At 42.6% G+C, this 26,605-nt stretch overlaps 1 protein-coding gene across 5 annotated transcripts in view; it reads right to left on the reverse strand.

Annotated features, from left to right (window-relative positions):
• LOC118383424 (transcriptional regulator Erg) overlaps positions 1–26,605 on the reverse strand; it is a 79,447-nt gene that overhangs the window by 47,111 nt on the left and 5,731 nt on the right. For 3 of the 5 annotated variants that reach the window (XM_052529840.1, XM_052529839.1, XM_052529836.1), the window contains exon 2: positions 7,221–7,307. The exons of 1 other annotated variant lie outside the window; for it this stretch is intronic. In XM_052529840.1, coding sequence (XP_052385800.1) covers positions 7,221–7,259 — 39 coding nt within the window. In that variant the 5' untranslated portion in view covers positions 7,260–7,307. Of the gene's footprint in view, positions 1–7,220; positions 7,308–13,464; positions 13,642–26,605 lie in introns of all 5 variants that reach the window. One more of the 5 variants, XM_052529837.1, reaches the window with a different exon arrangement.

Here is a 26,605-nt window from a genome sequence, read left to right on the forward strand (position 1 = left end):
TAACATTAACATGATGCCTTCTAATTGCAGTCGCTGTACTCGCCTTACGGCGAGCTGTGCTACAAGCCCAGCTTCAGACGCAATCATTAGGCAAGGGTAATTTCAGTGTAGGAAAGGATGAAACAGCGTCTGTGCCACCAGTAAGTACAGATAGTAGTATACATCCCCTGGCACAGTCCCCGCAGCCGGACAACTTTCTCACGGTTTCTGGAAGGAAATGCTGTAAGAACGCTCAACCGGTGTCGCTCATTCAGCCGCCAGAAACTTTCAACCGGTTTTCCCCATTAAGCAGCGGGTCGGAGTCAGAGGCCGAGTCTTCTCTGGTCTCTACTCCTCCCGTTACGGGGTCTGAGACGCCGAAGCTTCCCACCATTAGCTCTGACAAATTGAAAACTCTAGTCATTGGCGACTCCATTACCCGCAGTATTAGACTTAAAACGAATCATCCAGCGTCATTACACTGTTTACCAGGGGCAGGGCTACAGACGTTAAGGCTAATCTGAAGATTGTGCTGGCTAAAGCTAAAACTGGCGAGTGTAGAGAGTATAGAGATATTGTTATCCACGTCGGCACCAACGATGTTAAGATGAAACAGTCAGAGATCACCAAGCGCAACATAGCTTCTGCGTGCATATCAGCTAGAAAGATGTGTCGGCATCGAGTAATTGTCTCTGGCCCCCTCCCAGTTAGGGGGAGTGATGAGCTCTACAGCAGAGTCTCACAACTCAATCGCTGGTTGAAAACTGTTTTCTGCCCCTCCCAAAGATAGAATTTGTAGATAATTGGCCCTCTTTCTGGGACTCACAAACAGGACCAAGCCTGACCTGCTGAGGAGTGACGGACTCCATCCTAGCTGGAGGGGTGCTCTCATCTTATCTACCAACATAGACAGGGCTCTAACTCCTCTAGCTACACAATGAAATAGGGTGCAGGCCAGGCAGCAGGCTGTTAGCCAGCCTGCCAGCATAGTGGAGTCTGCCACTAGCACAGTCAGTGTAGTCAGCTCAGCTATCACCATTGAGACCGTGTCTGTGCCTCGACCTAGGTTGGGCAAAACTAAACATGGCGGTGTTCGCCTTAGCAATCTCACTAGGATAAAGACCACCTCCATTCCTGTCATTACTGAAAGAGATCATGAAACCTCACATCTCAAAATAGGGCTACTTAATGTTAGATCCCTTACTTCAAAGGCAATTATAGTCAATGAACTAATCACTGATCATAATATTGATGTGATTGGCCTGACTGAAACATGGCTTAAGCCTGATGAATTTACTGTTTTAAATGAGGCCTCACCTCCTGGCTACACGAGTGACCATATCCCCCGTGCATCCCGCAAAGGCGGAGGTGTTGCTAACATTTACGATAGCAAATTTCAATTTACAAAAATAAAATGACGTTTTCGTCTTTTGAGCTACTAGTCATGAAATCTATGCAGCCTAATCAATCACTTTTTATAGCTACTGTTTACAGGCCTCCTGGGCCATATACAGCGTTTCTCACTGAGTTCCCTGAATTCCTATCGGACCTTGTAGTCATAGCAGATAATATTCTAATCTTTGGTGACTTTAATATTCACATGGAAAAGTCCACAGACCCACTCCAAAAGGCTTTCGGAGCCATCATCGACTCAGTGGGTTTTGTCCAACATGTCTCTGGACCCACTCACTGTCACAGTCATACGCTGGACCTAGTTTTGTCCCATGGAATAAATGTTGTGGATCTTAATGTTTTTCCTCATAATCCTGGACAATCGGACCACCATTTTATTACGTTTGCAATTGCAAAAAATAATCTGCTCAGACCCCAACCAAGGAGCATCAAAAGTCGTGCTATAAATTCACAGACAACACAAAGATTCCTTGATGCCCTTCCAGACTCCCTCTGCCTACCCAAGGACGCCAGAGGACAATAATCAGTTAACCACCTAACTGAGGATCTCAATTTAACCTTGCGCAATACCCTAGATGCAGTTGCAACCCTAAAAACTAAAAACATTTCTCATAAGAAACTAGCTCCCTGGTACACAGAAAATACCCGAGCTCTGAAGCAAGCTTCCAGAAAATTGGAACGGAAATGGCGCCACACCAAACTGGAGTACCTGAAGAGCCCTTACTGCTGCTCGATCATCCTATTTTTCTAACTTAATTGCGCAAAATAAGAACAATCCGAAATTCCTTTTTGATACTGTCGCAAAGCTAACTAAAAAGCAGCATTCCCCAAGAGAGGATGACTTTCACTTTAGCAGTGATAAATTCATGAACTTCTTTGAGGAAAAGATTATGATTATTAGAAAGCAAATTACGGACTCCTCTTTAAACCTGCGTATTCCTCCAAACCTCAGTTGTCCTGAGTCTGCACAACTCTGCCAGGACCTAGGATCAAGAGAGATAATTATTATTATTCAACCATGCTGGTCATTTATGAACATTTGAACATCTTGGCCATGTTCTGTTATAATCTCCACCCGGCACAGCCAGAAGAGGACTGGCCACCCCACATAGCCTGGTTCCTCTCTAGGTTTCTTCCTAGGTTTTGGCCTTTCTAGGGAGTTTTTCCTAGCCACCGTGCTTCTACACCTGCATTGCTTGCTGTTTGGGGTTTTAGGCTTGGTTTCTGTACAGCACTTTGAGATATCAGCTGATGTACGAAGGGCTATATAAATACATTTGATTTGATTTGATTTGACACTACAGTGGTAGGCTTGATTACCAACAACAACGAGACGGCCTACAGGGAGGAGGTGAGGGACCTCGGAGTGTGGTGTCAGGAAAATAACCTCACACTCAATGTCAACAAAAAAAAGGAGATGATCGTGGACTTCAGGAAACAGCAGAGGGAGCAGCCTCCTATCCACATCGATGGGACAGTAGTGGAGAGGGTAGAAAGTTTTAAATTCCTTGGCGTACACATCACAGACAAACTGAAATGGTCCACCCACACAGACAGCGTGGTGAAGAAGGCGCAGCAGCGCCTCTTCAACCTCAGGAGGCTGAAGAAATTCGGCTTGTCACCAAAAACACTCACAAACTTCTACAGATGCACAATCGAGAGCATCCTGTCGAGCTGTATCACCGCCTGGTACGGCAACTGCTCCGCCCACAACCGTAAGGCTCTCAAGAGGAAAGTGAGGTCTGCACAACTCATCACCGGGGGCAAACTACCGGCCCTCCTTGACACCTACACCATCCGATGTCACAGGAAGGCCAAAAAGATAATCCAGGACAACAACCACCCGAGCCACTGCCTGTTCACCCCGCTATCATCCATAAGGCGAGGTCAGTACAGGTGCATCAAAGCGGGGACCTAGAGACTGAAAAACAGCTTCCATCTCAAGACCATTAGACTTTTAAACAGCCATCACTAACATTGAGTGGCTGCTGACAACATACTGACTCAACTCTAGCCACTTTAATAATGGAAAAATTGATGTAATAAATGTATCACTAGCCACTTTAAACAATGGCGCTTTATCTAATGTTTACATACCCTACATTACTCATCTCATATGTATATACTGTACTCTATACCATCTACTGCATCTTGCCTATGCCGTTTGGCCATCGCTCATCCATATATTTTTATGTACATATTCTTATTCATTCCTTTACACTTGTGTGTATAAGGTAGTTGTTGTGGAATTCTTAGATTAGATTACGTGTTAGATATTACTGCATGGTGGGAACTAGAACTAGAAGCACAAGCATTTCGCAACACTCGCATTGTAACGGTTTTCTAGGTGTGGTGAAGGAGAGTCGGACCAAACTGCAGCGTGTAGATTGCGATCCATGTTTAATGAACAAAAAAAACGTAACACGAATCTAAAACACAAACACAACAAAGAACGTAATGAAAACCAAAAACAGCCTATACTAGTGAAAACTAATACATACAGGAACAAGGACACTAAGGACAATCACCCACGACAAACTCAAAGAATATGGCTGCCTAAATATGGTTCCCAATCAGAGACAACGATAAACACCTGCCTCTGATTGAGAACCACTCCAGACAGCCATAGACCTTGCTAGATCACCCCACTAGCTACAATCCCCATACATACACACCAAAACCCCAAGACAAAACACACCACAATACAAAAACCCCATGCCACACCCTGGCCTGACCCAATACATGTAGATAAACACAAAATACTTCGACCAGGGCGTGACAGCATTAACATTTGCTAACCATGTGTATGTGACAAATACAATTTTATTTGATTTGATTTGAAAAGAAGGAAGCCTGTAAAGAAAAAAAAATATTCCAAAATATGCATCCTGTATGCAACAATGCAAAACATGTGTCAAAGCAATTCACTTTTTGTCCTGAATACCAAGTGTTAATGTTGGGGCAAATTCAATCCAAAACATAACGAGTTACAGTTTTGACTTAAATCTACTTTAAATCTCCTGACCCCTCCCGTCTCAGCCTCCAGTATTTATGCTGCAGTAGTTCATGTGTCGGGGGGCTAGGGTCACTTTGTTATATCTGGAGTACTTCTCATGTCCTATCCGGTGTCCTGTGTGAATTTAAGTATGTTCTCTCTAATTCTCTCTTTCTTTCTCTCTCTCGGAGGACCTGAGCCCTAGGACCATGCCTCAGGACTAACTGACATGATAACTCCTTGCTGCCCCCAGTCCACCTGGCAGTGCTGATGACCAGTTTCAACTGTTCTGCCTGTGATTATTATTATTTGACCATGCTGGTCATTTATGAACATTTGAACATCTTGGCCATGTTCTGTTATAATCTCCACCCAGCACAGCCAGAAGAGGACTGGCCACCCCACATAGCCTGGTTCCTCTCTAGGTTTCTTCCTAGGTTTTGGCCTTTCTATTGAGTTTTTCCTAGCCACCATGCTTCTACACCTGCATTGCTTGCTGTTTGGGGTTTTAGGCTGGGTTTCTGTACATCACTTTGAGATATCAGGTGATGTACGAAGGGCTATATAAATACATTTGATTTAATGATTTGATTTACCACTCTCCATATTTTCAAGAACAGTCGTGACTACATCATGTTATAGGTACAGTATGCTTGTAATCGTTAAGGACTGGGGAGTTTTTCAGGATAATAAAGACACGGAATGGAGCTAAGCACTGGCAAAATCCTAGAGGAAAACTTGGTTCAATGTGCTTTCTACCAGACACTGAGAAATGAATCACCATTCAGCAGGACAATAACCTAAAACACAAAGCCAAATCTACACTGGAGATGCTTACCAAGAAGACAATGAATGTTCCTGAGTAAACGAGTTACAGTTTTGACTTAAATCTACTTGAAAATCTATGGTAAGACCTGATAATGGTTGTGTAACAATTTCCAACAACAAATTTGACAGAGCTTGAATTATTTTGAAAATAATTATGGGCAAACGTTGCACAATCCAGGTGTGGAAGGCTCTTAGAGACTTACCCAGAAAGACTCACAGCTCTAATCGTTACCAAAGGTTCTTAACAAAGTATTGACTCAGGGGTGTGAAGACTTAAGTAAATAAGATATTTCTGTATTTTATTTTCAAGAAATTAGCAAAAAAAAGTTTTTACATGTTTTCACTTTGTCATTATGGGGTATTTTGGGTCAATGGGTGAGAAAAATAATATTGATTTAATCCATGGCATTGCTGTAACACAACAAAATGTGGAATAAGTTAAGGGGTATGAATACTTTCTGATTTCACTGCATACCTGCATACCCGGGGTCCTGGGTGGCGCAGCAATAGAAATGTTACACTGAAATGGAGACATCTGCAGGTTTCCATACATTTCAATAAACTTTTAGAATTCTGAAGAAGCGTAGATGCCACATCAAGAAGCCCACATTTAATTCAAAGATACTTTATTGGGCATGAATTCTTCCAGGAACCTTAAGAGATAAGGAATAACCATTTAATAACCTTCATTTATTTCAGTGTACTGTCATTCAGCACCATAATGAGGCACAGACCTATGAAGGACATCAAATCACACATAACTTATACTTATTCATGTCTTCATGTCATTAAGTTGTTACTTGTTATGACCAAATGCTAGGTCATGTATGACAGACTTGTTAAGAGTGTATCAGTGAGGTACAGTACATGTAGATAACGTCGTAGACTGCAATCTGCAGACTCAACGGTCCCGGGCCTGCAGCCAAACCAAACAAATGAAATTCTGCTCTAGACCTTTATGACAATGAATAAGTACTCCACCCTCGGGACCACCCTCATAATCACATTGGCGCAATCCACAATGGCCCTATTGCTTCCCCTAAAGACATCTCCTTGTCATCCACTGCAACACCCTCTATGGATAGCATAATATTGACTCAACGCAATGCATTCACAGATCTAACCTAAAACGGCAAAAGGTGTTGAAATACCTCTACAATAACGTCACAATAGCGTTACACACAGGTGCGAGGGTAATAGGGAGCCCACACCTGCAGACTTTAACACAAAATAAACATTAACCTCAGGCTTCATTGTCTAATACTGGACCATGAAAAGCTATAATTCTGGACTATTTCCTTTTGGAGCAGTACTCTCTAGGCTGATATGAAACCCTATCCTGTGAAAAAGATCCTTGGGGGACCCCCATCTGGCAGTCCTCTGTTTTATTGAGGAGAGAAGAGGAATTTAAGGAGATAAAAAAGCGTCTCTGCAGCCAGCTACCACGTAGCAGTAAAATTAACGCCCAGCAGTCACACAGTACACTGTCATGGCTTTACCAGAAGCAGACATAACACTGGTGGAGACAGTTGGCCCACTCTAATCCACTGGTATGGAGAGAGAGGAGGAGGATTGGAAAAGCAGTCCAGGTCAATTATTCCCAGAAGAGGCCATGGAGTTACTCACTCATACACATACTGTACATGCATGCACACACACACACACACACACACACACACACACACACACACACACACACACACACACACACACACACACACACACACACACACACACACACACACACACACACACACACACACACACACAGTGTAGGTACTGCTTACACACTCTACTTCTCTGCTTTGATACACTTGTGTATATCCTCCATTCACAGTATCGAAATGAATGGAAGAGACTCAGATTCAGTCACAGCATATGTCCAATATGGTTCGGCAAGTACTCTCTACTAATAAATGAAAAGCAATATTTTCATGGTACAGCTGATCCAATGCAGTATGGCCATGGTTTAGTGTAGAGATGTTGTCTGGACTAGTGGACTTACTTTGGTGGGGCCTGCAGGGTCTGTTCCAGTCTGAATCATGACCCCCGGCTGACATCAGAGACACGAGCAGCACACACAGCCTTCTACCTGAGAGAGGGAGAGGTGGGAGAGTGAGAAAGAGATGGGTATATTGTCATTCATTACACATATCTTTGTGGATGTACTGTATTATTGTGTATTATAGGGACTCTTCTAATCATGATGGTAATGGCTTGCATCCCCTAGCTACTGGGGGACAGAACACCCATCGGTTAAAAAGGGTGTCAAGCCTTGGCAGGACCCTCATAGTCGACACACTGCTGAGACCCTGCATGAACGCTAATCCAGGCTTGGGGAAACGACTCTCGACAGAGACCTCCATTTAGAGCGATTTGGCTATCCCCTCAGTTCCAGAAATAAACAGCTTGTACGGTCACGACTGACTGTCGCTGTGAATGTCAGGCCTGTAAAGACCTATTGTGTCATAATATGTGGCCCATTAGGGTTAAGCAGTAGGGCTGGAGAGTTAGGCACGTCTCCCACTCTCTATGGGCTCTCCTCACCTCTCCTCCGTCCTACAGGACACATCTGGGAGCCATCAGGGAACAGACAGCGAGCGGCCCCGTGGCCACTGGGAGCTGAGCTGGTTGTAATTACTTATTAATCATAGGCTGTGTGTGTGTGTGTGTGTGTGTGTGTGTGTGTGTGTGTGTGTGTGTGTGTGTGTGTGTGTGTGTGTGTGTGTGTGTGTGCGTGCGTGCGTGCGTGTGCGTGTGCGTGTGCGCGTGTGTGTGCGTGTGCGCGCGTGTGTGGGAGAAGGAGGTAGCTCCTGGACAGCTCACACACAATTAATCAAATTCACATAATAATTGCAATATTCACATGTGTAATATTCATATCGCAAGAGATCCATACTGTATCGGATGTAATATTTTGAAACGACACTGCGTGTAACATCCATTTTTATAGATTACTCCGTTTATCGTCTCTCTCGGCATGGACACAACTGGACACAACTGGACCGATTTCAGTATTTCCCCGCTACTGGTAGTGTTTGTAACACAAGATGGAGGAGAGCCTGTCTCTCATCAGAGATTGCATTTATTTTGTGATATTGCAAATTTGCACAAAAAAAATGTTTAACTCAAGAAAGGAGAAGCATACTGTTTCAGGTGATAATAAAACATGTTTTATTTTAGTTTCTTTTTCCTCAACTTGTTTCTTTTACTATCTTTTACTTTCTAGCAAGTCAAGCTAGCTTACACAGAGCAGCTAACCTTAGCACTAGCTAGCTAAATGTTGAAGATACTGTTGCTATTATTCAACATTATTATTAAAATGGTAATAATTTCTAGTACCTAATCATTTCTAGAACTTACTGTTCTATTTTCAGACTGAAGACCAAGCAGAGTTTGAAAAAAATCAAAGTATACGCCATCTATTTCCTATGGAGCCTCAGACACAAGGGGGCACTGAGATGCCACTCTTTTGCGGACAGACCCCATTGAAACTAATGACATCCAGAGCAACACAACAAACTGCAAATTTGAGATGTGTAAGGGCGTCCCACTCTCCTCGTGCGGCTTCTCACTCCATACACCAAGCCCTGCCCCCGTAAATCAAGCAGTTCAGTTCCTCCTCCACGCTGTTAGATTCACTTTATGTTTGCATGCTGTTCTGTTAGGTCAAATGCAAGAACAATGTTGCTTTGTTCTTTGCTTCTTAATATAAATCATTCTATTTGAATGATTTCAACATTTCAACCAAGTTTTTTGATCTACAATGAGTGTAAAAATCATTAGGAACACCTTCCTAATATTGAGTTTCACCCCCATTTACCCTCAGAACAGCCTCAATTCCTTGGGGTACGGACTCTACAAGATGTCTAAAGCTTTCCACAGGGATGGTGGCCCATGTTGACTCCAATGCTTCCCACAAGCTGGCTGGAGGTCCTTTGGATGGTGGACCATTCTTGATACACATGGGAAACTTTTGAGCATGAAAAACACTGCAGCGTTGCAGTACTTGACACACTCAAGATCTAGTGGGGATAAACAACTCACGTCTTGTTGTAAATCAACGGAGAAGATCCAGGCTTTCCCTCTCCAAATTCACCAATGGAATGTCTTTGTCTCAACATACCTTTTTCTCGCTAACACTTTAAAAGCTAATACTGGAGAAATATTTTGAACTTAGAACGTGGGGAATGGTCTGAGGCAACCTATAGAACACTAATGTAATTTTGTTTGTTATTTTGTGATGTCATTAAAAATGTTATAGAGGAAATAATGTAACTTGGAAAGTATACCCACTCCATATATACAGTTTCCATATTATATGTTCTGCATGTAATATGTAAAATTAGTAAAGTGTTTTTTTAAGAGAGGGATGTGATGTGAGAAGCTATAAGAGATAATTGTTTTCAATAACTTTGCACAGTAAGTAGTCACCGCCCCGGAGTGAGATCAGGGAGCGTGCCAGCCTGCTGGAACCAACCCTTTCAAGAAAAGGTATAAAGGATGGGTTAAGAAAAAACAACATTTGACTAGAAAAATGTGAAGTTATAGCTGCACGTTTATAATGGTTGGAACTTTGAATCTCAACATGAGGTGGAGAAGATAAACACACCTCATGGACAATCACTGGTACGGCTGATTGGCTGTCCTAAGTAAAGTATCTTCAAAAGCAAATTTAGGACCATCCTGTTATTCTGCTTAAACCACCGTATTACGCTACATTCATCACCCCACTGGGGAACCATCGATACGGCTGGCTAGCCTATCTTCAAAGAAGCATCTTCAAGAGCAAATGGAAAATCAACTGAACAGAACTACACGACAAGTCACCGAATACCAGCCAACTACAAAGAAGGACAACAGTAGAAGACTTGTTGGAACCATTTCGGACAATCAGAGCCTCACAAGCGTGCTGCGAAAAGGCCCAACCCTCTTTCCAAGGCTGCCCTATTCACCGAGAAATCCCCGGTGAACCCAGGCATTTCACATAAATACATTCATGATTTCTTACTCAAAGCGGGCGGCAGTTCGTGTGCAAAGTATATGGTTACTGTAGATGAAAATAGTTTCTGAATGTACTAATGTTAAGCATCTCTGTCCCTCTCTCTTTCCCTCTCCATCTCTTCTTTAAAACCTGTTTGGGATAGGGGGCAGCATTGGGAAGTTTGCATGAAAAGCATGCCCAGAGTAAACTGCCTGTTACTCAAGCCCAGAAGCTTGGATATGCATATACAGTGGGGCAAAAAGTATTTAGTCAGCCACCAATTGTGCAAGTTCTCCCACTTAAAAATATGAGAGAGGCCTGTAATTTTCATCATAGGTACACTTCAACTATGACAGACAAAATGATAAAAAAAATCCAGAAAATCACATTGTAGGATTTGTTATGAATTTATTTGTAAATTATGGTGGAAAATAAGTATTTGGTCACCTACAAACAAGCTAGATTTCTGGCTCTCACAGACCTGTAACTTCTTCTTTAAGAGGCTCCTCTGTCATCCACTCGTTACCCGTATTAATGGCACCTGTTTGAACTTGTTATCAGTATAAAAGACACCTGTCCACAACCTCAAACAGTCACACTCCAAACTCCACTATGGCCAAGGCCAAAGAGCTGTCAAAGGACACCAGCAACAAAATTGTAGACCTGCACCAGGCTGGGAAGACTGAATCTGCAATAGGTAAGCAGCTTGGTTTGAAGAAATCAACTGTGGGAGCAATTATTAGGAAATGGAAGACATACAAGACCACTGATAATCTCCCTCGATCTGGGGCTCCACGCAAGATCTCACCCCGTGGGGTCAAAATTATCACAAGAACGGTGAGCAAAAATCCCAGAACCACACGGGGGGATCTAGTGAATGACCTGCAGAGAGCTGGGACCAAATTAACAAAGCCTACCATCAGTAACAAACTACGCCGCCAGGGACTCAAATCCTGCAGTGTCAGACGTGTCCCCCTGCTTAAGCCAGTACATGTCCAGGCCCGTCTGAAGTTTGCTAGAGAGCATTTGGATGACCCAGAAGAAGATTGGGAGAATGTCATATGGTCAGATGAAACCAAAATATAACTTTTTGGTAAAAACTCAACTCGTCGTGTTTGGAGGACAAAGAATGCTGAGTTGCATCCAAAGAACACCATACCTACTGTGAAGCATGAGGGTGGAAACATCATGCTTTGGGGCTGTTTTTCTGCAAAGGGACCAGGACGACTGATCCGTGTAAAGGAAAGAATGAATGGGGCCATGTATCGTGAGATTTTGAGTGAAAACCTCCTTCCATCAGCAAAGGCATTGAAGATGAAACGTGGCTGGATCTTTCAGCATGACAATGATCCCAAACACACCGCCTGGGCAACGAAGGAGTGGCTTCGTAAGAAGCATTTCAAGGTCCTGGAGTGGCCTAGCCAGTGGAGTCCTGTGAGTGCCACAAGATGAAGATCATCAAAGATGAAGATCATCAAAGGTAAGTAATTCATTTTAAAGCTATTTCTGACTTTGTGACGCCTCCCCTTGCCTGGAAAATGTCTGTATGGTTTTGTGGCTAGGCGCTGTCCTAACATAATCGCATGGTGTGCTTTTGCCATAAAGCTTTTTTGAAATCTGACACAGCGGCTGGATTAACAAGAAGTTAATCTTTAAGCCTATGTATAACACTTGTATCTATCATCAATGTTTATGATGAGTATTTCTGTCATTTGATTTGGCTCTCTGCAATTTCACTGGATTTTTGTTTGAGACAATGCATTACTGAACATAACGCGCCAATTTAAACAGGGGTTTTTGGACATAAAGATTAACTTTATCGAACAAAACAAACATTTATTGTGTAATATGAAGTCCTGGGAGTGCTACCAGATGAGATCATCAAAGGTTAGTGATTAATTTTAACACTATTTCTGACTTTTGTGACGCCTCTCCTTGGCTGGAAAATGTCTGTATGGTTTTTGTGGCTAGGCGCTGTCCTAACATAATCGCATGGAGTGCTTTCGCCGTAAAGCCTTTTTGAAATCAGACACTGTGGTTGGATTAACAAGAAGTTTAGGAATTTTAATTCTGAGATTTCTGTTGTTTGAATTTGGCACCCTGCAATTTCACTGGCTGTAGGCCAGGTGTTCCGCTAGGGCTAGCACCGTTCCCAGAAAGGTTAACAAGAAGCCACGTTGTTGTCATTCTGCTAGGGACCTGTTTTTATAGTATTACATCTCCAATCAATAAATAGTGCAGAGTGTGTATGTTTATCCTGAGTTCCCATTTAATTAGCTAATAAATAAATAATTAAACCAATTTGTGTAGTACTGTTGTGTAGTACGCACAATTGGCCTAGCGTCGTCCGGGTTAGGGAGGGCTTGGTCGGTAGGGATGTCCTTGTCTCATTGCGCACCTGTGACTCCTGTGGCGGGCCGGGCGCAGTGCGCGCTAACCAAGGTTGCCAGGTGCACGGTGTTTCCTCTGACACATTGGTGCGGCTGGCTTCCGGGTTGGATGCACGCTGTGTTAAGAAGCAGTACGGCTGGTTGGGTTGTGTATCGGAGGACGCATGACTTTCAACCTTCGTCTCTCCCGAGCCCGTACGGGAGTTGTAGCGATGAGACAAGATAGTAGCTACTACAACAATTGGATACCACGAAATTGGGGAGAAAAAGAGGTTAAAAAAATTGACTGTGATAGGTTTTAGAGTTTAATTAGGGAGATGGTAACTCTTTAAGATCTGTTCTCGTGGTGCCACAGATCCTAATGAGTTAATTGTTACTTGATTAATTGAATTGAATTGTTGAATTGTTAGTTAATTAGATATATAATTCTTCAAATAAATGTTAAAATCAAGTCACGACAGTGTTCAAAGACACTTAAATATTTTGTCTTGCCCCTCTTTTATCTTGCCCCTCACCCTATGAAGGCTTAAAAATCCTTCTTTAACCTGTCTCTGATTGAAGTAGATTTAACAAGTGACATCAATAAGGGATCATAGCTTTCATCTGGATTCACCTGGTCAGTCTATGTCATAGAAAGAGCAGGTTTTCCTAATGTTTTATACACTCAGTGTATATCACAAGTCAAATCGCAATCACAGCATATTGTGCTACCCTAATGCCACTTACCTCCAACAATTACACTACATGTAGATTATTTATAGAAAAAACATCTCGCCCCAAGAGTGAGTGTGTGTGTTTGTGTGGGTGGGGGGGTGGGGGGGGGCAGACAGTTTAAGCAGCTCCTAGGTTATTATTTATATAAAAAAACATCTTACCCAAAGAGTGTGTGCATCTTTCTTTTTCTGAGGCACACTGGTACAGGCACCAGTGGATTAAAGGTAGGTGTTGCTACGACGATGGTCTAGAGGCCTGGTGACATCATACCCATTTCGTCCAACCATAGTGGCCTCCCACTCACTCTGTTGCCCTACTGTCTGTAGTACTTTGATACCCTGTGGGGAACCAAAGGCAACCGGAGTGCCGATTTATCATCACACACATATATGCCAAAGCACACACACTTATCATAACAGCACATACTGAGCATGGAGCCACGGCACACAGAGAACACAGAGAACACTCCAACACATTCCAGAACACCCACGAGGACAGCCACCACAGCAAATGTAGCACACACATACACACACATACACACTTACACAATTATATAGTTGGTGATGGCCTATAAGAAACATGATATTGGTATCAGCCAATAATCTTTTTCATAGCAAGTTTTCTGGGCAGAAACTGTAAAGACCTAGTGTTACATTCGACCCAACATTATCTGTCTCTAGTATCGCCCAGAACCGTGCTTAATGATATATTAGCAATGACCATTCAGCCATCATTACAATAGACTCTCGCAATTTTCCTCAAATCTTTCACAGTTTCTCATCTGAACATCTAGGTATTTTGCTCATGATTAGGACGTCTCAATAGACCATGGCACTAAGATTAAAACACATAGTGCCTCTCATTGACTGAGCCTCTAACCCCTTACCCCTCTCATTCTGGTGATGTTTCTAGTGGGGACCCCCAACTGAGAGACACACACACACACTCCCCCCCCCAGCACATGTGGCCCTAGGTTTAGTGAGTGACAGGCAGACCCAGGGGAAAAGTACTGCTGTGCTGCTACTGCAGCGAGTGGCATGTCATTTCAGCCAGAGCACTTATAATTATCCCGTTTTCTTTGACCAAAATAAAACTTTCCAGAGATTTAAAAATGCCCCAGGCGAGGAAAAGAGTGGCGAGTGACATCACGGCCGAGTAATGGATTTTAAAGTGGCTCAGGTTTAGATTTCTGAGTAAGCACTAAATTGAAAAGGTATGGGGGTAAGAAACGTAACAAGCGTACACTCAATACCATACGGACACTATATGTGCAAACGGGGGACTACTTGGTCAACAAATTGACTTGGTTAGTATGGCCTATTTTCCTTAATTTAATACAAATTAAAGGCCGGCCTGACTCTAACCAATATATTATCGCTGCTATCTAAATCCATATCAATGTCCACAATTGAGTATGACAACAGCTTTGATAACTAATTTGTCCTTGACGTCGACGGACATGATAAATCAGCAATGTGGATTAAAAATTCCCAAATTCCCTGAAATGGAGTACCTTATAATATAATTGGTATATATTTTGATTAGCTGTGGTGCTGCTGATGACACTGTGTGTTGTAAATACAACCTCAGAATCAGCCTGTTATATTAACAACCAAAGCTAAAGGACATGGAGAGCTGGCCATACTGACATCAACTGTCCCAATCCATCTCAGTGGTGCCATCATTAGGTTACAGAGACCACAAACTCCACCATTTAATGTCACATCAGTTGGAAAACAACAGAATGTGCCCAATCACCTCTCCCAGACTCCCACGCAACCTATCTTTGGCTATTTTAAAACCCATTTAAAGGCATTTAGTGAGGAACCCACCCACACTCACATAAAATGCAATTTGCACAACCTAAATCATTTATACTTCCTCTGAAAGAAAGGGAAAAAAGCACAGATCTGGATCAGCGACCTCAAGCATTTTCAGTCATCTGTATCTAATTAATATTTTATCTCATCATACTTCTCTATAATGGCCACAACACCTCAGTGTGTGGCTGTGCTGCATGGCTTACTGACTGTGTTGGTTTACAGTTAAACAAAACTAAATAATGCATTTCAAACAATGAGATATTGGAGAGTGTGTTGTGAACTATGTCTTTGTGAGGTGAACTGTGTCTTTGCATTGAGTACTGGAATAAAACAATACTTATTGAAGGAATACTGTTTCAGCATACTCCAGCACTGCAGGGTAAAGCCACCCAAAGCAGTAGAGTGGGTGGTCTTAACAGCCTTGCTCAAATAGTCCTTAAAGAATTACACTACTTAGCATATTTTCAGCAAATTAGGCACATATGGTTGTGGAGAAAGGTTGGCTCGCACACACAGAGACACAGACAGACACAGACGCAGACACACACACACACACACACACACAGACACACTTTTGTCTAGCGATTTGCCTGTCAGAAATGTTGCCTCATTGCTCACTGTTGTGCTGTTGTTTTTACCACATGATGAAGGTGCAAAGCTATAAGTGCAAGGCATCAACATAACTTACTTACAAGCGCTATATGAGCACTGTCTAGGAAAAGACACCACCCTAAATGTTTGCTGACAAAATACTACTACAATATTCTTTCGAAAGATACTAGGGCTGGGAATTGCCAGGGACATCATGATACGATATTATTACGATACTTAGATGCCGATACGATATGCATTGCGATTCAATACTGTGATTTACATTTATTGCAATTACATGTTCTAAACATATTGCTCACCATGTGTCTGCTGCAGAGGGACAAGAGAGAGCTATGAGAAAACAACTTTTGATCAGTCATGGAAATAAAAGTTCTGCAATAATTGCAGGTACAGCCAACTGCTGTAGTCAAAACGGTAAGATAAATCGTATTTTTTTTTTATCCCCATATGTAACTGTATCGATATTTTCATGTCACTAAAATATACAGTATATTATTATATAGTATGCCTGTTGATGTCTATATCTGCAGATATGGTCCATGTCATCTATCTCACTTTCCTCAAGGATGGTCTGTCTCCACTTCTATGCTTAGAATAGCACAGGCCTATCTGGTGAACACAACATCTAAACAAATGTATAATGAGCACCAATAACTTTGGGTTCTTTTAACTTTTCACAGTGCATGGTGAGTGTCATCTCATCTGGCTGCCTGGAGCCATAAAGCATAGCATTCTAACCCCATACATGCCTGTGGCCCTCATGGTCTCTGTGGTACTCTCCACATATAGGCTAAAAACAGAAGGGTAATCCAGTCTTCTCACTCCCTGTGGACCGCTAACACTACGATAAGTTTCACTTAACAAACTAATTCTCTCTTTCAACTATAGGAAAACGACTGCTTGGTAGAACTTTTTCAATGATTGGCTTTGTATACATTTCTAATAGAGCTCACCATGAATCCATCCAACCATCTGGCCAGCTTGCTGGCTCTTTGTCTTTGTGTCTGTGTGGTTGTCAGCCTCGGTGTGCATAGCTTCACAGAAATTAAAACCAATACACAGACAATCTGGTCATGTACAGAGAATCTGTATCAATTCTATGAGTATAGCTGGGATGGTGGAATTTAAGCCTGGGGTAAAATAACTTAATTCAAGGCTTCATGTAAAGCTGTAACAATATCAGTGCTTTGAGTCCACCTATGCATGCGTTGGATATTTCTAGATCAGTGCGGCAAATTATTCAGCCTTCCCAACTAACCACAAACCTCTTTCATTTTAAATGTAACAGTGTCAGTATGCTGCTGAGAGGGAGAAACAAGAAAACAGCATAAATACTTAATACCACGAAAGAGGTATTAAGGTATTATATGTCACATGAAGAAAAGGGTGAACACTGTGACACTTTACATTGAAAAATGGGCTTTGGGAAAACTAATGCAATGTGAATGAATGGCTGATTGAAAATAAGTGCACACACAAATCCACATGCTTTTTGCCATCACATGTCAAATCAAATCTGTGTTTTGAATACAAGAGTCAAGGAGCCTTATGCAGAGTAAAATTAAGCCAAATAAATATACACACATAACCCCAATACAATGACTCATATTGAAGTAAGTTGAGAACATAAACGCTAGGGCTTGGCATTACCAGGGACCTCACGATACAATATCATCACGATACTTAGGTGCCAATTCTATATGTATTGCCACTCAATTCCAAACATATTGCTCACCATATGTCTGCTGCAGAGGGACAAGAGAGAGCCATGAAAAAAAATAGTTTTAATCAGTCATAGAAATAAAAGTGCTGAAAAAATAGTTATGATGGAAAAATACTATAGTTTTGGTGCAGGTACAACCAAATAGTGCAATATTGTGCTTTTGTCAAAACGACACGATTGATATATCGTCAAAAATACTTTCCCGATATGTAACGGTATCGATTTGTCCCTCATTACTAATAAACACATGTTTATTAATATGCATGTATGCATGTGTATATTTATGTGTATATTTATATATTTATTTCTATGGGACAATCAAAAAATTGTACATGTGAAGCACCAACCTAGTTACGGCTACAATATCATATGGGATATTCTCTGGCATCATCTGACATAGCTGGTATCATTCCCCTTAAGAAACGTGGTTCTCGGGTAGTAGCAGGCGGCTTGATGACAGGCGGCATGTCTTTGTACTTCCCTACCGATCCAATAGAACATGTCCACTACAGAGGAGGGAGAGAGAGAAAGAGAGAGACCCTGCTGTGAAAGGAGGTGATTACTTGCAGGTGCGGTGAGCACTCCTCCTCTCTCTCACTCACTCACTCAGTATATTCCAGCAAAGTAGATTACTCATATCTGACTGAACTTTCACTTCTACAGTAAATCAGCTCTGTACATTTCCATGTACTACATTCTCTTCGCTGCCAAATTGTATTTTCCATATGAGTGGAAACCAACTTAATCTCCATGTTGTGATATACCGTACAGTATATGAACTTGTCTGAATAGCGCTGAGTAGGCTGAATAGTCTACATCACATATGTCAGAGTCAAGGCCCGCGGGCCACATCCGGCCCGCGAGAAGGTTTTTTACGGCCCCTGGGATGATCTTGATTTATTATTAGAACCGGCCCGCAGACCGCAGCAAGCCGGCAGCCCGCAGATCTTTTACACGCACCAATACTACATTTCCCACAATGCAACGGTGACGCACCGAGCAGTAGGCTGCTTCATTTCAATATTTATTGGCACAGCAGTTGTCAGCATCACAGTAAAATTAACTTTCAGATACCCATCAAAAATGGCAAAACGGAAGGTGGACACTGAGAACCGGGGTTTCAAACAAGGTGGGAGTCGGAGTATTTGTTCACGGAGGTAGCTGGAAAACCTGTGTGTCTTCTGTGTGGAGAAAGTGTGGCGGTACTGAAAGAGTATAATCTGAGACGACATTATGAAACGAAACACGCGGACAAAAACAAGAATATGGACATGGAACAAAGGCTACAAAAGGCAGAGGAATTAAAACGAGGCCTCAAATCTCGACAGGCTCTGTTCAAAAGCCAAATCACATGGCCAGGCTGCTGTCAAGGCCAGTTTTATTTTGGCAGAAGAGATCGCTAAATCAGCCCGGCCATTTACGGAGGGGGATTTCATCAAAAACTGCATGATTAAAGTTTGTGACGAAGTTTGCCCAGAAAAAAGGCAACTCTTTTTAAATGTGAGTCTGAGCAGAAACACCATTGCCGAGAGAGTAGACCAGTTGTCCATCAATCTAAAAGAGCAGCTTGTGAAAAAGGGAAAAGATTTCATTGCATATTCCTTGGCTGTGGATGAGAGCACCGACATTTCTGACATTGCCCAGTTGTCAATTTTCATCCGCGGAGTGGACTCCAGCCTAAGCGTGACAGAGGAGTTTTTGGCTTTACGTCCTATGCATGGCACAACTACGGGGCATGATTTGTATGAAGAGGTGTCAAGATGTGTAAATGAGATGGAGCTGCCTTGGGAAAAACTCGTGGGTTTGACAACCGACGGAGCACCTGCGATGTGTGGACACAGGAGCGGACTGGTGGCGAAGATACGGGAAAAGATGCAAGAGGAAAACGCGACAGGTGAGCTGACAGCTTATCATTGTATCATACACCAGGAAGCGTTGTGCGGTAAAGCCTTGAAAATGGAGCATGTAATGAGCATCATCACGCGCACAGTTAACTTTATCAGAGCCAAAGGTTTGAATCACCGCCAGTTCAAGGCATTTCTGACGGAGTTAGAAACGGAGCATGGTGATTTGCCTTATCACACAGAGGTGCGATGGCTAAGCCAGGGAAAGGTGCTTCAAAGATGTTTCGAGCTTCGTGAGGAGATTTGTCTGTTCTTGGACAGCAAAGGGAAAGACACAACACAACTCCGAGACGAAATGTTTCTGTGTGAAATGGCTTTTCTGTGTGACATTACGAGTCATCTGAATGCAATGAACTTGCAGCTGCAGGGTCGGGATCGTGTCATCTCTGATATGTACAGTACAGTGAAGGCATTTAAAACCAAACTGACTCTGTGGGAGACGCAGATGCGGAAAGAAAATTTGAGCCACTTTCCCAGCTGCCAGACCATGAAAGAGAAGCTCTCTACCAGTGCGTTCCCGAGCGCACAGTTGGCTGATAAAATAGGTATGCTTGCCGCTGACTTTCGACGCCGATTTGCTGACTTTGAAGCACAACAAAGCAGGTTGGAACTGCTCGGTAACCCATTTGCTGTTGACGTGGAAAGCTCACCACCAAACCTCCAAATGGAGTTGATTGACCTCCAATGCAATGATGCACTGAGGGCAAAATATGCGGCAGTGGGTGCTGCGGAGTTCGCCCGTTTCCTCCCCGACACAATGCCCCAGCTGCGCATCCAGGCTGCTCAAACGTTGTCTATGTTTGGCAGCACATACCTGTGTGAACAACTGTTTTCTTTGATGAACTTGAACAAAACATCACACAGAAGTCGACTTACTGCTGAACACCTCCACTCAATTCTGAGGATTTCCTCAGCTCAGAGCCTTACCCCGAACATTGATGAACTTGTGGAAAAGATGGGACACCACCAAGTATCACCCTCAACCTCAAACAAGTGAACATTACTGTGCAATCACATATTTAGAGTTTTTACTCAGTTCAAGTTTAAAAGTTAAAGTTTAATATTTGTTTTCACTGCATGTTACTTCTCCTTAAACAAAGTGTTGTTTTTGATTAATAGATTTTTGCACTTTATTTTATTGTATTTCAATCCAATTATATTTAAAAAATATTTCAGTTGAGTGGATGATAGAAAATTGCTATTATTGTTTTTTTCTTTGAAGTAAATTTAGCCCACTTTTGCTAAAATAGAAAATATAGGCTACTGATGGTGCCTTGAATACCGGTTTCTTTCATTTAATGTTCATGTTATGGGGATTTTTATATAAAGGAAATTTGTCTTTTGTGTCTGTTGAAAATTAAAGATTACTGACAGAGCCATAAGAAAATATTGCTTTATTTATCTGATCATATTGGAATATATTTGTTAGGTTTTCAGTAGGTTCAATTAGGTTCACTAGACTATATGCGTCATTTAAAAATTTTCAATGAACATTCGAACAGTCCGGCCCTCGGCTTGTAGCTAAATTTTTTATTTGGCCCTCCGTCCATTTGACTTTGACACCCCTGGTCTACATCATTGCAAGCCATTCATCGTTTTGTCTGTGGTGCCAACATTGATTTATTTTACTTGTTTGGCCACCCCACATATGCACTCTCTAATTCTCTCTTTCTTTCTCTCTCTCGGAGGACCTGAGCCCAAGGACCATGCCCCAGGACGACCTAACATGATGACTCCCCAGTCCCCAGTCCACCTGACTGTGCTGCTGCTCCAGTTTCAACTGTTCTGCCTTGTTATTATTCGACCATGCTGGTCATTTATGAACATTTGAACATCTTGGCCATGTTCTGTTATAATCTCCACCCGGCACAGCCAGAAGAGGACTGGCCACCCCACATAGCCTGGTTCCTCTCTAGGGTTCTTCCTAGGTTTTGGCCTTTCTAGGGAGTTTTTCCTAGCCACCGTGCTTCTACACCTGCATTGCTTGCTGTTTGGGGTTTTAGGCTGGGTTTCTGTACAGCACTTTGAGATATCAGCTGATGTACGAAGGGCTATATAAATCCATTTGATTTGATTTGATTTGTTTGTCTAGTGGAGACTATATATACTTCCACTATGAGAATGGTGATGATTGTGCTAACAAAGTGTTTCGAATCACAAACTCAAATCCCCATCTACACCATACCACTGCTGAAAAACAGGGCCAAAGTAACAATACCTTTATGGCAACTCATTCAGGATGACTCAATGGTCTTCTATGGTTTTGGGGTCTAAACTATTGACATCAACCGCTCATTAAAATGACAGTCAGTGCTGTCATTAAGGTGACCCCCTTGTTTTGCTCCTGCTTTGCCAAACCACATCTCTGTTCACAGTGGGAAAACGTCACACTTCCGCGTTGTCGTGCTGCTGTGCTGTTTGTTGCAACTTGGCTACCTGCCAAACTTTTAGTTTTTTACTTTTAATAACCATTTGGTTTTTTTCCTCGCTCAACTTCTTTCATTCAACTTTTTCACCCCGGATGCTTTAGTACCTGAATACCAAGAGCTCAACTCATACAACGCTCTTTATAAAACTACTAAAGGAAAGTGCTTATTTCCAGCGTGTGAGTGTGACTCCAGTTGTTGGCCAGTACATGATGTAACTGTATGTTTTGTATCCCCCACGACTACAGACACCGGGGACATGCCCGACATAACTCTGAGAGGCTAGGAACGCTAACACGCAGACGGGCCAGTGCGTAGCTAGGAACAGCCGGCGACCTGCCACGGACAACAGACCCAGCCATCACCCACCCCCCTGCACTTCTCTCTCGCGCTTCACATTCAATGAGAGACAGACACCAACACAGTTGTAGGGGCGCTGGTAAGGGCAATAAAAAATGGTAAGGGCAATAAAATGCAAATGAATTACTTAAAAATCAATGTGATTTTCTGGATTTTTGTTTTAGATTCCGTCTCTCACAGTTGAAGTGTACCTATGATAAAAAAATTACAGACCTCTACATGCTTTGTAAGTAGGAAAACCTGCAAAATCGGCAGTGTATCAAATACTTGTTCTCCCCACTGTATCTATACCTGGGGCAAACACTTTTTGTTTTCCTGGGGCAAAAGTTCAGGATATCACCAAGTTTCTCTCCGGGGCTGTGTGTCAGTCACCGGGGGCTGATACTGTCATGGTTCATGTGGGGTTGAATGACATTATGAATGGCAGCTCAGAACATCTGAAGATGGATTTTAAAGAAATTATTGGGTCACTACTTGACACCAACAAACGCCCCATAATATCTGGCCCCCATCTGCCCTTGTGGCATTGAACGGTTCAGCAGAAATGTATCCCTCTATAACTGGCTATGAGACTATTGCAGCTCTGTGGGTGTAACATTTATTGACCATTTTGATACCTTCTGGAAACAAAGCTTGTATTATAAGGAGGATGGGATCCACCCAAATCGTGTAAGGCTGTGTTGAGACAATGACTTATTAATGACCCAAGCCCAGCTCATTTAATCGCTACCATTGTGTCGCTGAGTTGTAAGAATGCTTCAGCAAATGTACATTATCCCAGGTGTTGGAAGACACCATGTAAGTAACCTAATTGATGTCCCTCTTACTGCCTCTGCTGATCCTACACCTATTGTATGCAGTAATCATATGCCTATTAACCAAGGTTATACTGTTAGAACTGAGGTGGTGTGCCCTAGCAGGAAGTTCACTGTGTGCATAAATAACCCGAGCATGTCTACCTCTGCTAAGCTTCCCTGTAAAGAAAGAAAAACAATCAAGCATCCCAGAAAAGTGTTAAAAATAGCCCACGTTAACATTTGTAGCTTAAGAAACAAGGTTCATGAAATCAATAATTTGCTAGTAACAGATGACAATCATATTCTGACCATCTCTGAAACTCACTTTGATCTACAGAAATGACCGAAATGCCAAAGGTGGAGGTGTAGCTGTTTAAATTACTGATGATTGGCTGAGAGAAATTGATGATAAAATGATTGTGGGGAGTGTTTTGTTAGACTTCAGTGCTGCTGTTGACATTATCGATCTGTTGCTGGAAAAACACGTGTTATGGCTTTTTCACCCCCTGCTATATTGTGGATAAAGAGTTAATTGTCTAACAGAACACAGAGGGTGTTGTTTAATGGAAATCCAGGTAGGATCAGGAATTCCCCAGGGCAGCTGTCTAGGCCCCTTAATTTTTCAATCTTTACTAACGACGTGCCAGTAAAGCATCTATGTGTCTATGTATGCAGATGACTCAACACTATACACGTCAGCTACCACAGCGACTGCAACACTTAACAAAGAGCTGCAGTAAGTTTCAGAATGGGTGGCAAGGAATAAGTTAGTCCTAAATATTTCAAAAACTAAAAGCATTGTATTTCAGACAAATCATTCACTAAACCATAAACCTCAACTAAATATTGTAATAAATAATGTAGAAATTGAGCTGTTGAGATGAAGATACTGCTTGGAGTAACCCTGGATTGTAAACTGTCATGGTCAAAAGATGTTGATACAACAGTAGCTAAGATTGGCAGAAGTCTGTCCATTATAAAGCGATGCTCTGCCTTTTTATCAACAAGGCAGGTCCTACAGGCCCTAGTTTTGTCGCACCTGGACTGCTGTTCAGTCATGTGATCAGGTGCCACAAAGAGGGACTTAGGAAAATTGCAATTGGCTCAGAACAGGGAAGCACGGCTGGCATTTTGATGTACACAGAGAGGTAACATTAATAATATGCATGCTAATCTCTCCTGGCTCAAAGTGGAGGAGAGATTGACTTCATCACTACTTGTATTTGTGAGAGGTATTGTGCTGGTATTGACATGTTGAATGCACCGAGCTGTCTGTTTAGACTACTAGGGAGTTTTTCCTAGCCACCATGCTTCTGCACCTGCATTGCTTGCTGTTTGGGGTTTTAAGCTGGGTTTCTGTACAGCACTTTGAGATATCAGCTGATGTACGAAGGGCTATATAAATCAATTTGATTTGATTTGGTTTGACTACTAGCACACAGCTAGGACACCCATGTATACCCCACAAGACATGCCACCAGAGGTCTCTTAACAGTCCCCAAGTCCAGAACAGACTATGGGAGGCGCACAGTACTAGATAGAGCCATGACTACATGGAACTATTCCACATCAAGTAACTCATGCAAGTAGTAAACTTAGATTTAAAAAACAGATACAAATATGGAACAGCAGGGACTGTGAAGCAACACAAACCTAAACACAGACACATGCATACAAACACACAATACAATACACACTATACACACATGTACACATGGATTTTGTGTTGTCGATATGTGAGTAGGGGCCTGAGGGCACACACTTAATATGTTGTGAAATCTGTTGTGAATTTATTGTATTGTTGTAAAACATGTGTAACTGCCTTTATTTTGCTGGACCCCAGGAAGAGTAGCTGCTGCCTTGGCATAATAAATAAAAACACAAATACATATTAAGATGACCATCAGTCCTGTGGTTACTGAGTTGACCGGTAAGCTCAGTGTACAGTCGTGTGGTCCAGCGAGTTTACCACGTGATAAAAGGTTTTTAACGGGCGAGGGGCAGCCCATAAAGCACCTCTTTACCATGGTTTACCATGGCCCCCGAGCACGTCACACCCTCGGCACAGCCACTGCCCTCGTAATGGCTCGGGCCCCCTCTTGCAAGTATGCTAGTAATTAGCCACGATGATGTGCTGAGCAGGATATCTAAAATGAGGTTATACTACCTATAATGGAAGATTTGCGGGATGGTTTCATTTGCAGTCTCTGGGTGAAGAAATTGCAGCTTGCTGAACAAAAACAAAAGCACTGGCCCTGGTTCATGTGGATGGTGAAGCTGGGGTTGAGGGGTACAGGATAAGGGACATTGGTGTTGCAAAACAACTGGTGAACATATCGCCATGAGCACAGACAGACTCATACTTGTGCGATGTCTCGCTCACACTTATGCACATACAGGATCACACTGCACTCACACTCAATCATACACACACACGTCACACACACACACGTTTTCAATTAGGCAACCATGCCTGTGCTGTGTCTGTGCAGGGGCAAGTCATTCCTTCCTAGTGGTTCAGCCAGGCCTGGCCTTTATGGTCGTGTACAGAGTCATTCCTCCTCTTTTATACTGTAGCTGCCTGCAATGTGTCACAGTGGCCGGCTGCGACACTGCTGCTCTTTATTTCACACATAAATATACGTGCACGTTCACATTCAAACAGCTACACTGATACACAGATAGATATTCACATTGTACTACTGTATGGCTGTGACTCTGAAGATTCTACTGCTCTTTTTCTCTAACACAGCCGTACCTCAATTCACTCTCTTTTGCACACACACACACACACACACACACACACACACACACACACACACACACACACACACACACACACACACCCACACACACACACCCACACACACACACACACACACACACACACACACACACACACACACACACACACACACACACACTTGCATGCATGCACACACACAGTACAGACACACACACAGTACAGGATGTGGTGTCAGTGAGGACTAGAAGGCCTTAGACTGCCTTTACTCTGATAAGCTCAAAGATGTGGCGAAGACCCAGCCCACAACACTTCAGCAGAAGAGGACACTTCAAGCTATATTTCTATTCTGACAAAAAAAGCTATAATTCACGTAAGAAACATTAAACATCAACAAGTTTGGCTCCTTCTTTAGCCCAATGAAAACGGCCATTACAGTATTTGTTCTGGTCTTCGTCATTTAACATTGGCTGCTAAGGCCTGTCTATCCTATTAACCAATTGTTAATCTATACCAGTGATAGAGGACAATAACATCTCCTCTGTACAATGATAGAAAGTGGGTCTCTCTTTCTCTCCCGCTTCTCTCTTTCTCTCTCTCTCTCCCTGTGACATTGAACCTACAACCCTGACAGTAAATGCATTCCCATAACCAGACAGACTCAATCCTTTTACACACACTATCATTACTGTATTTCTACTGTATGAGGACCATCCTGGGCCCCTCTCATGTCCTCTGCACCCTTCCTTTCCACTACTGTGCCACAGCTTGTGGGTGACCAGACAGGCCTGTGGCTGAGGTGAGGAAAGAGCTAGGCTAGACTAAATGATAGAGGGTGTGTTGGGGGGCCAATACGAGTCAAAGCAGCCCCACAGGCAAAGAGGACTAAATATGACCACAGCCACACCACACCT

This window comes from Oncorhynchus keta, chromosome 11 (assembly GCF_023373465.1).
Source record: "Oncorhynchus keta strain PuntledgeMale-10-30-2019 chromosome 11, Oket_V2, whole genome shotgun sequence".
NCBI classification, from domain to species: Eukaryota; Metazoa; Chordata; class Actinopteri; order Salmoniformes; family Salmonidae; genus Oncorhynchus; species Oncorhynchus keta.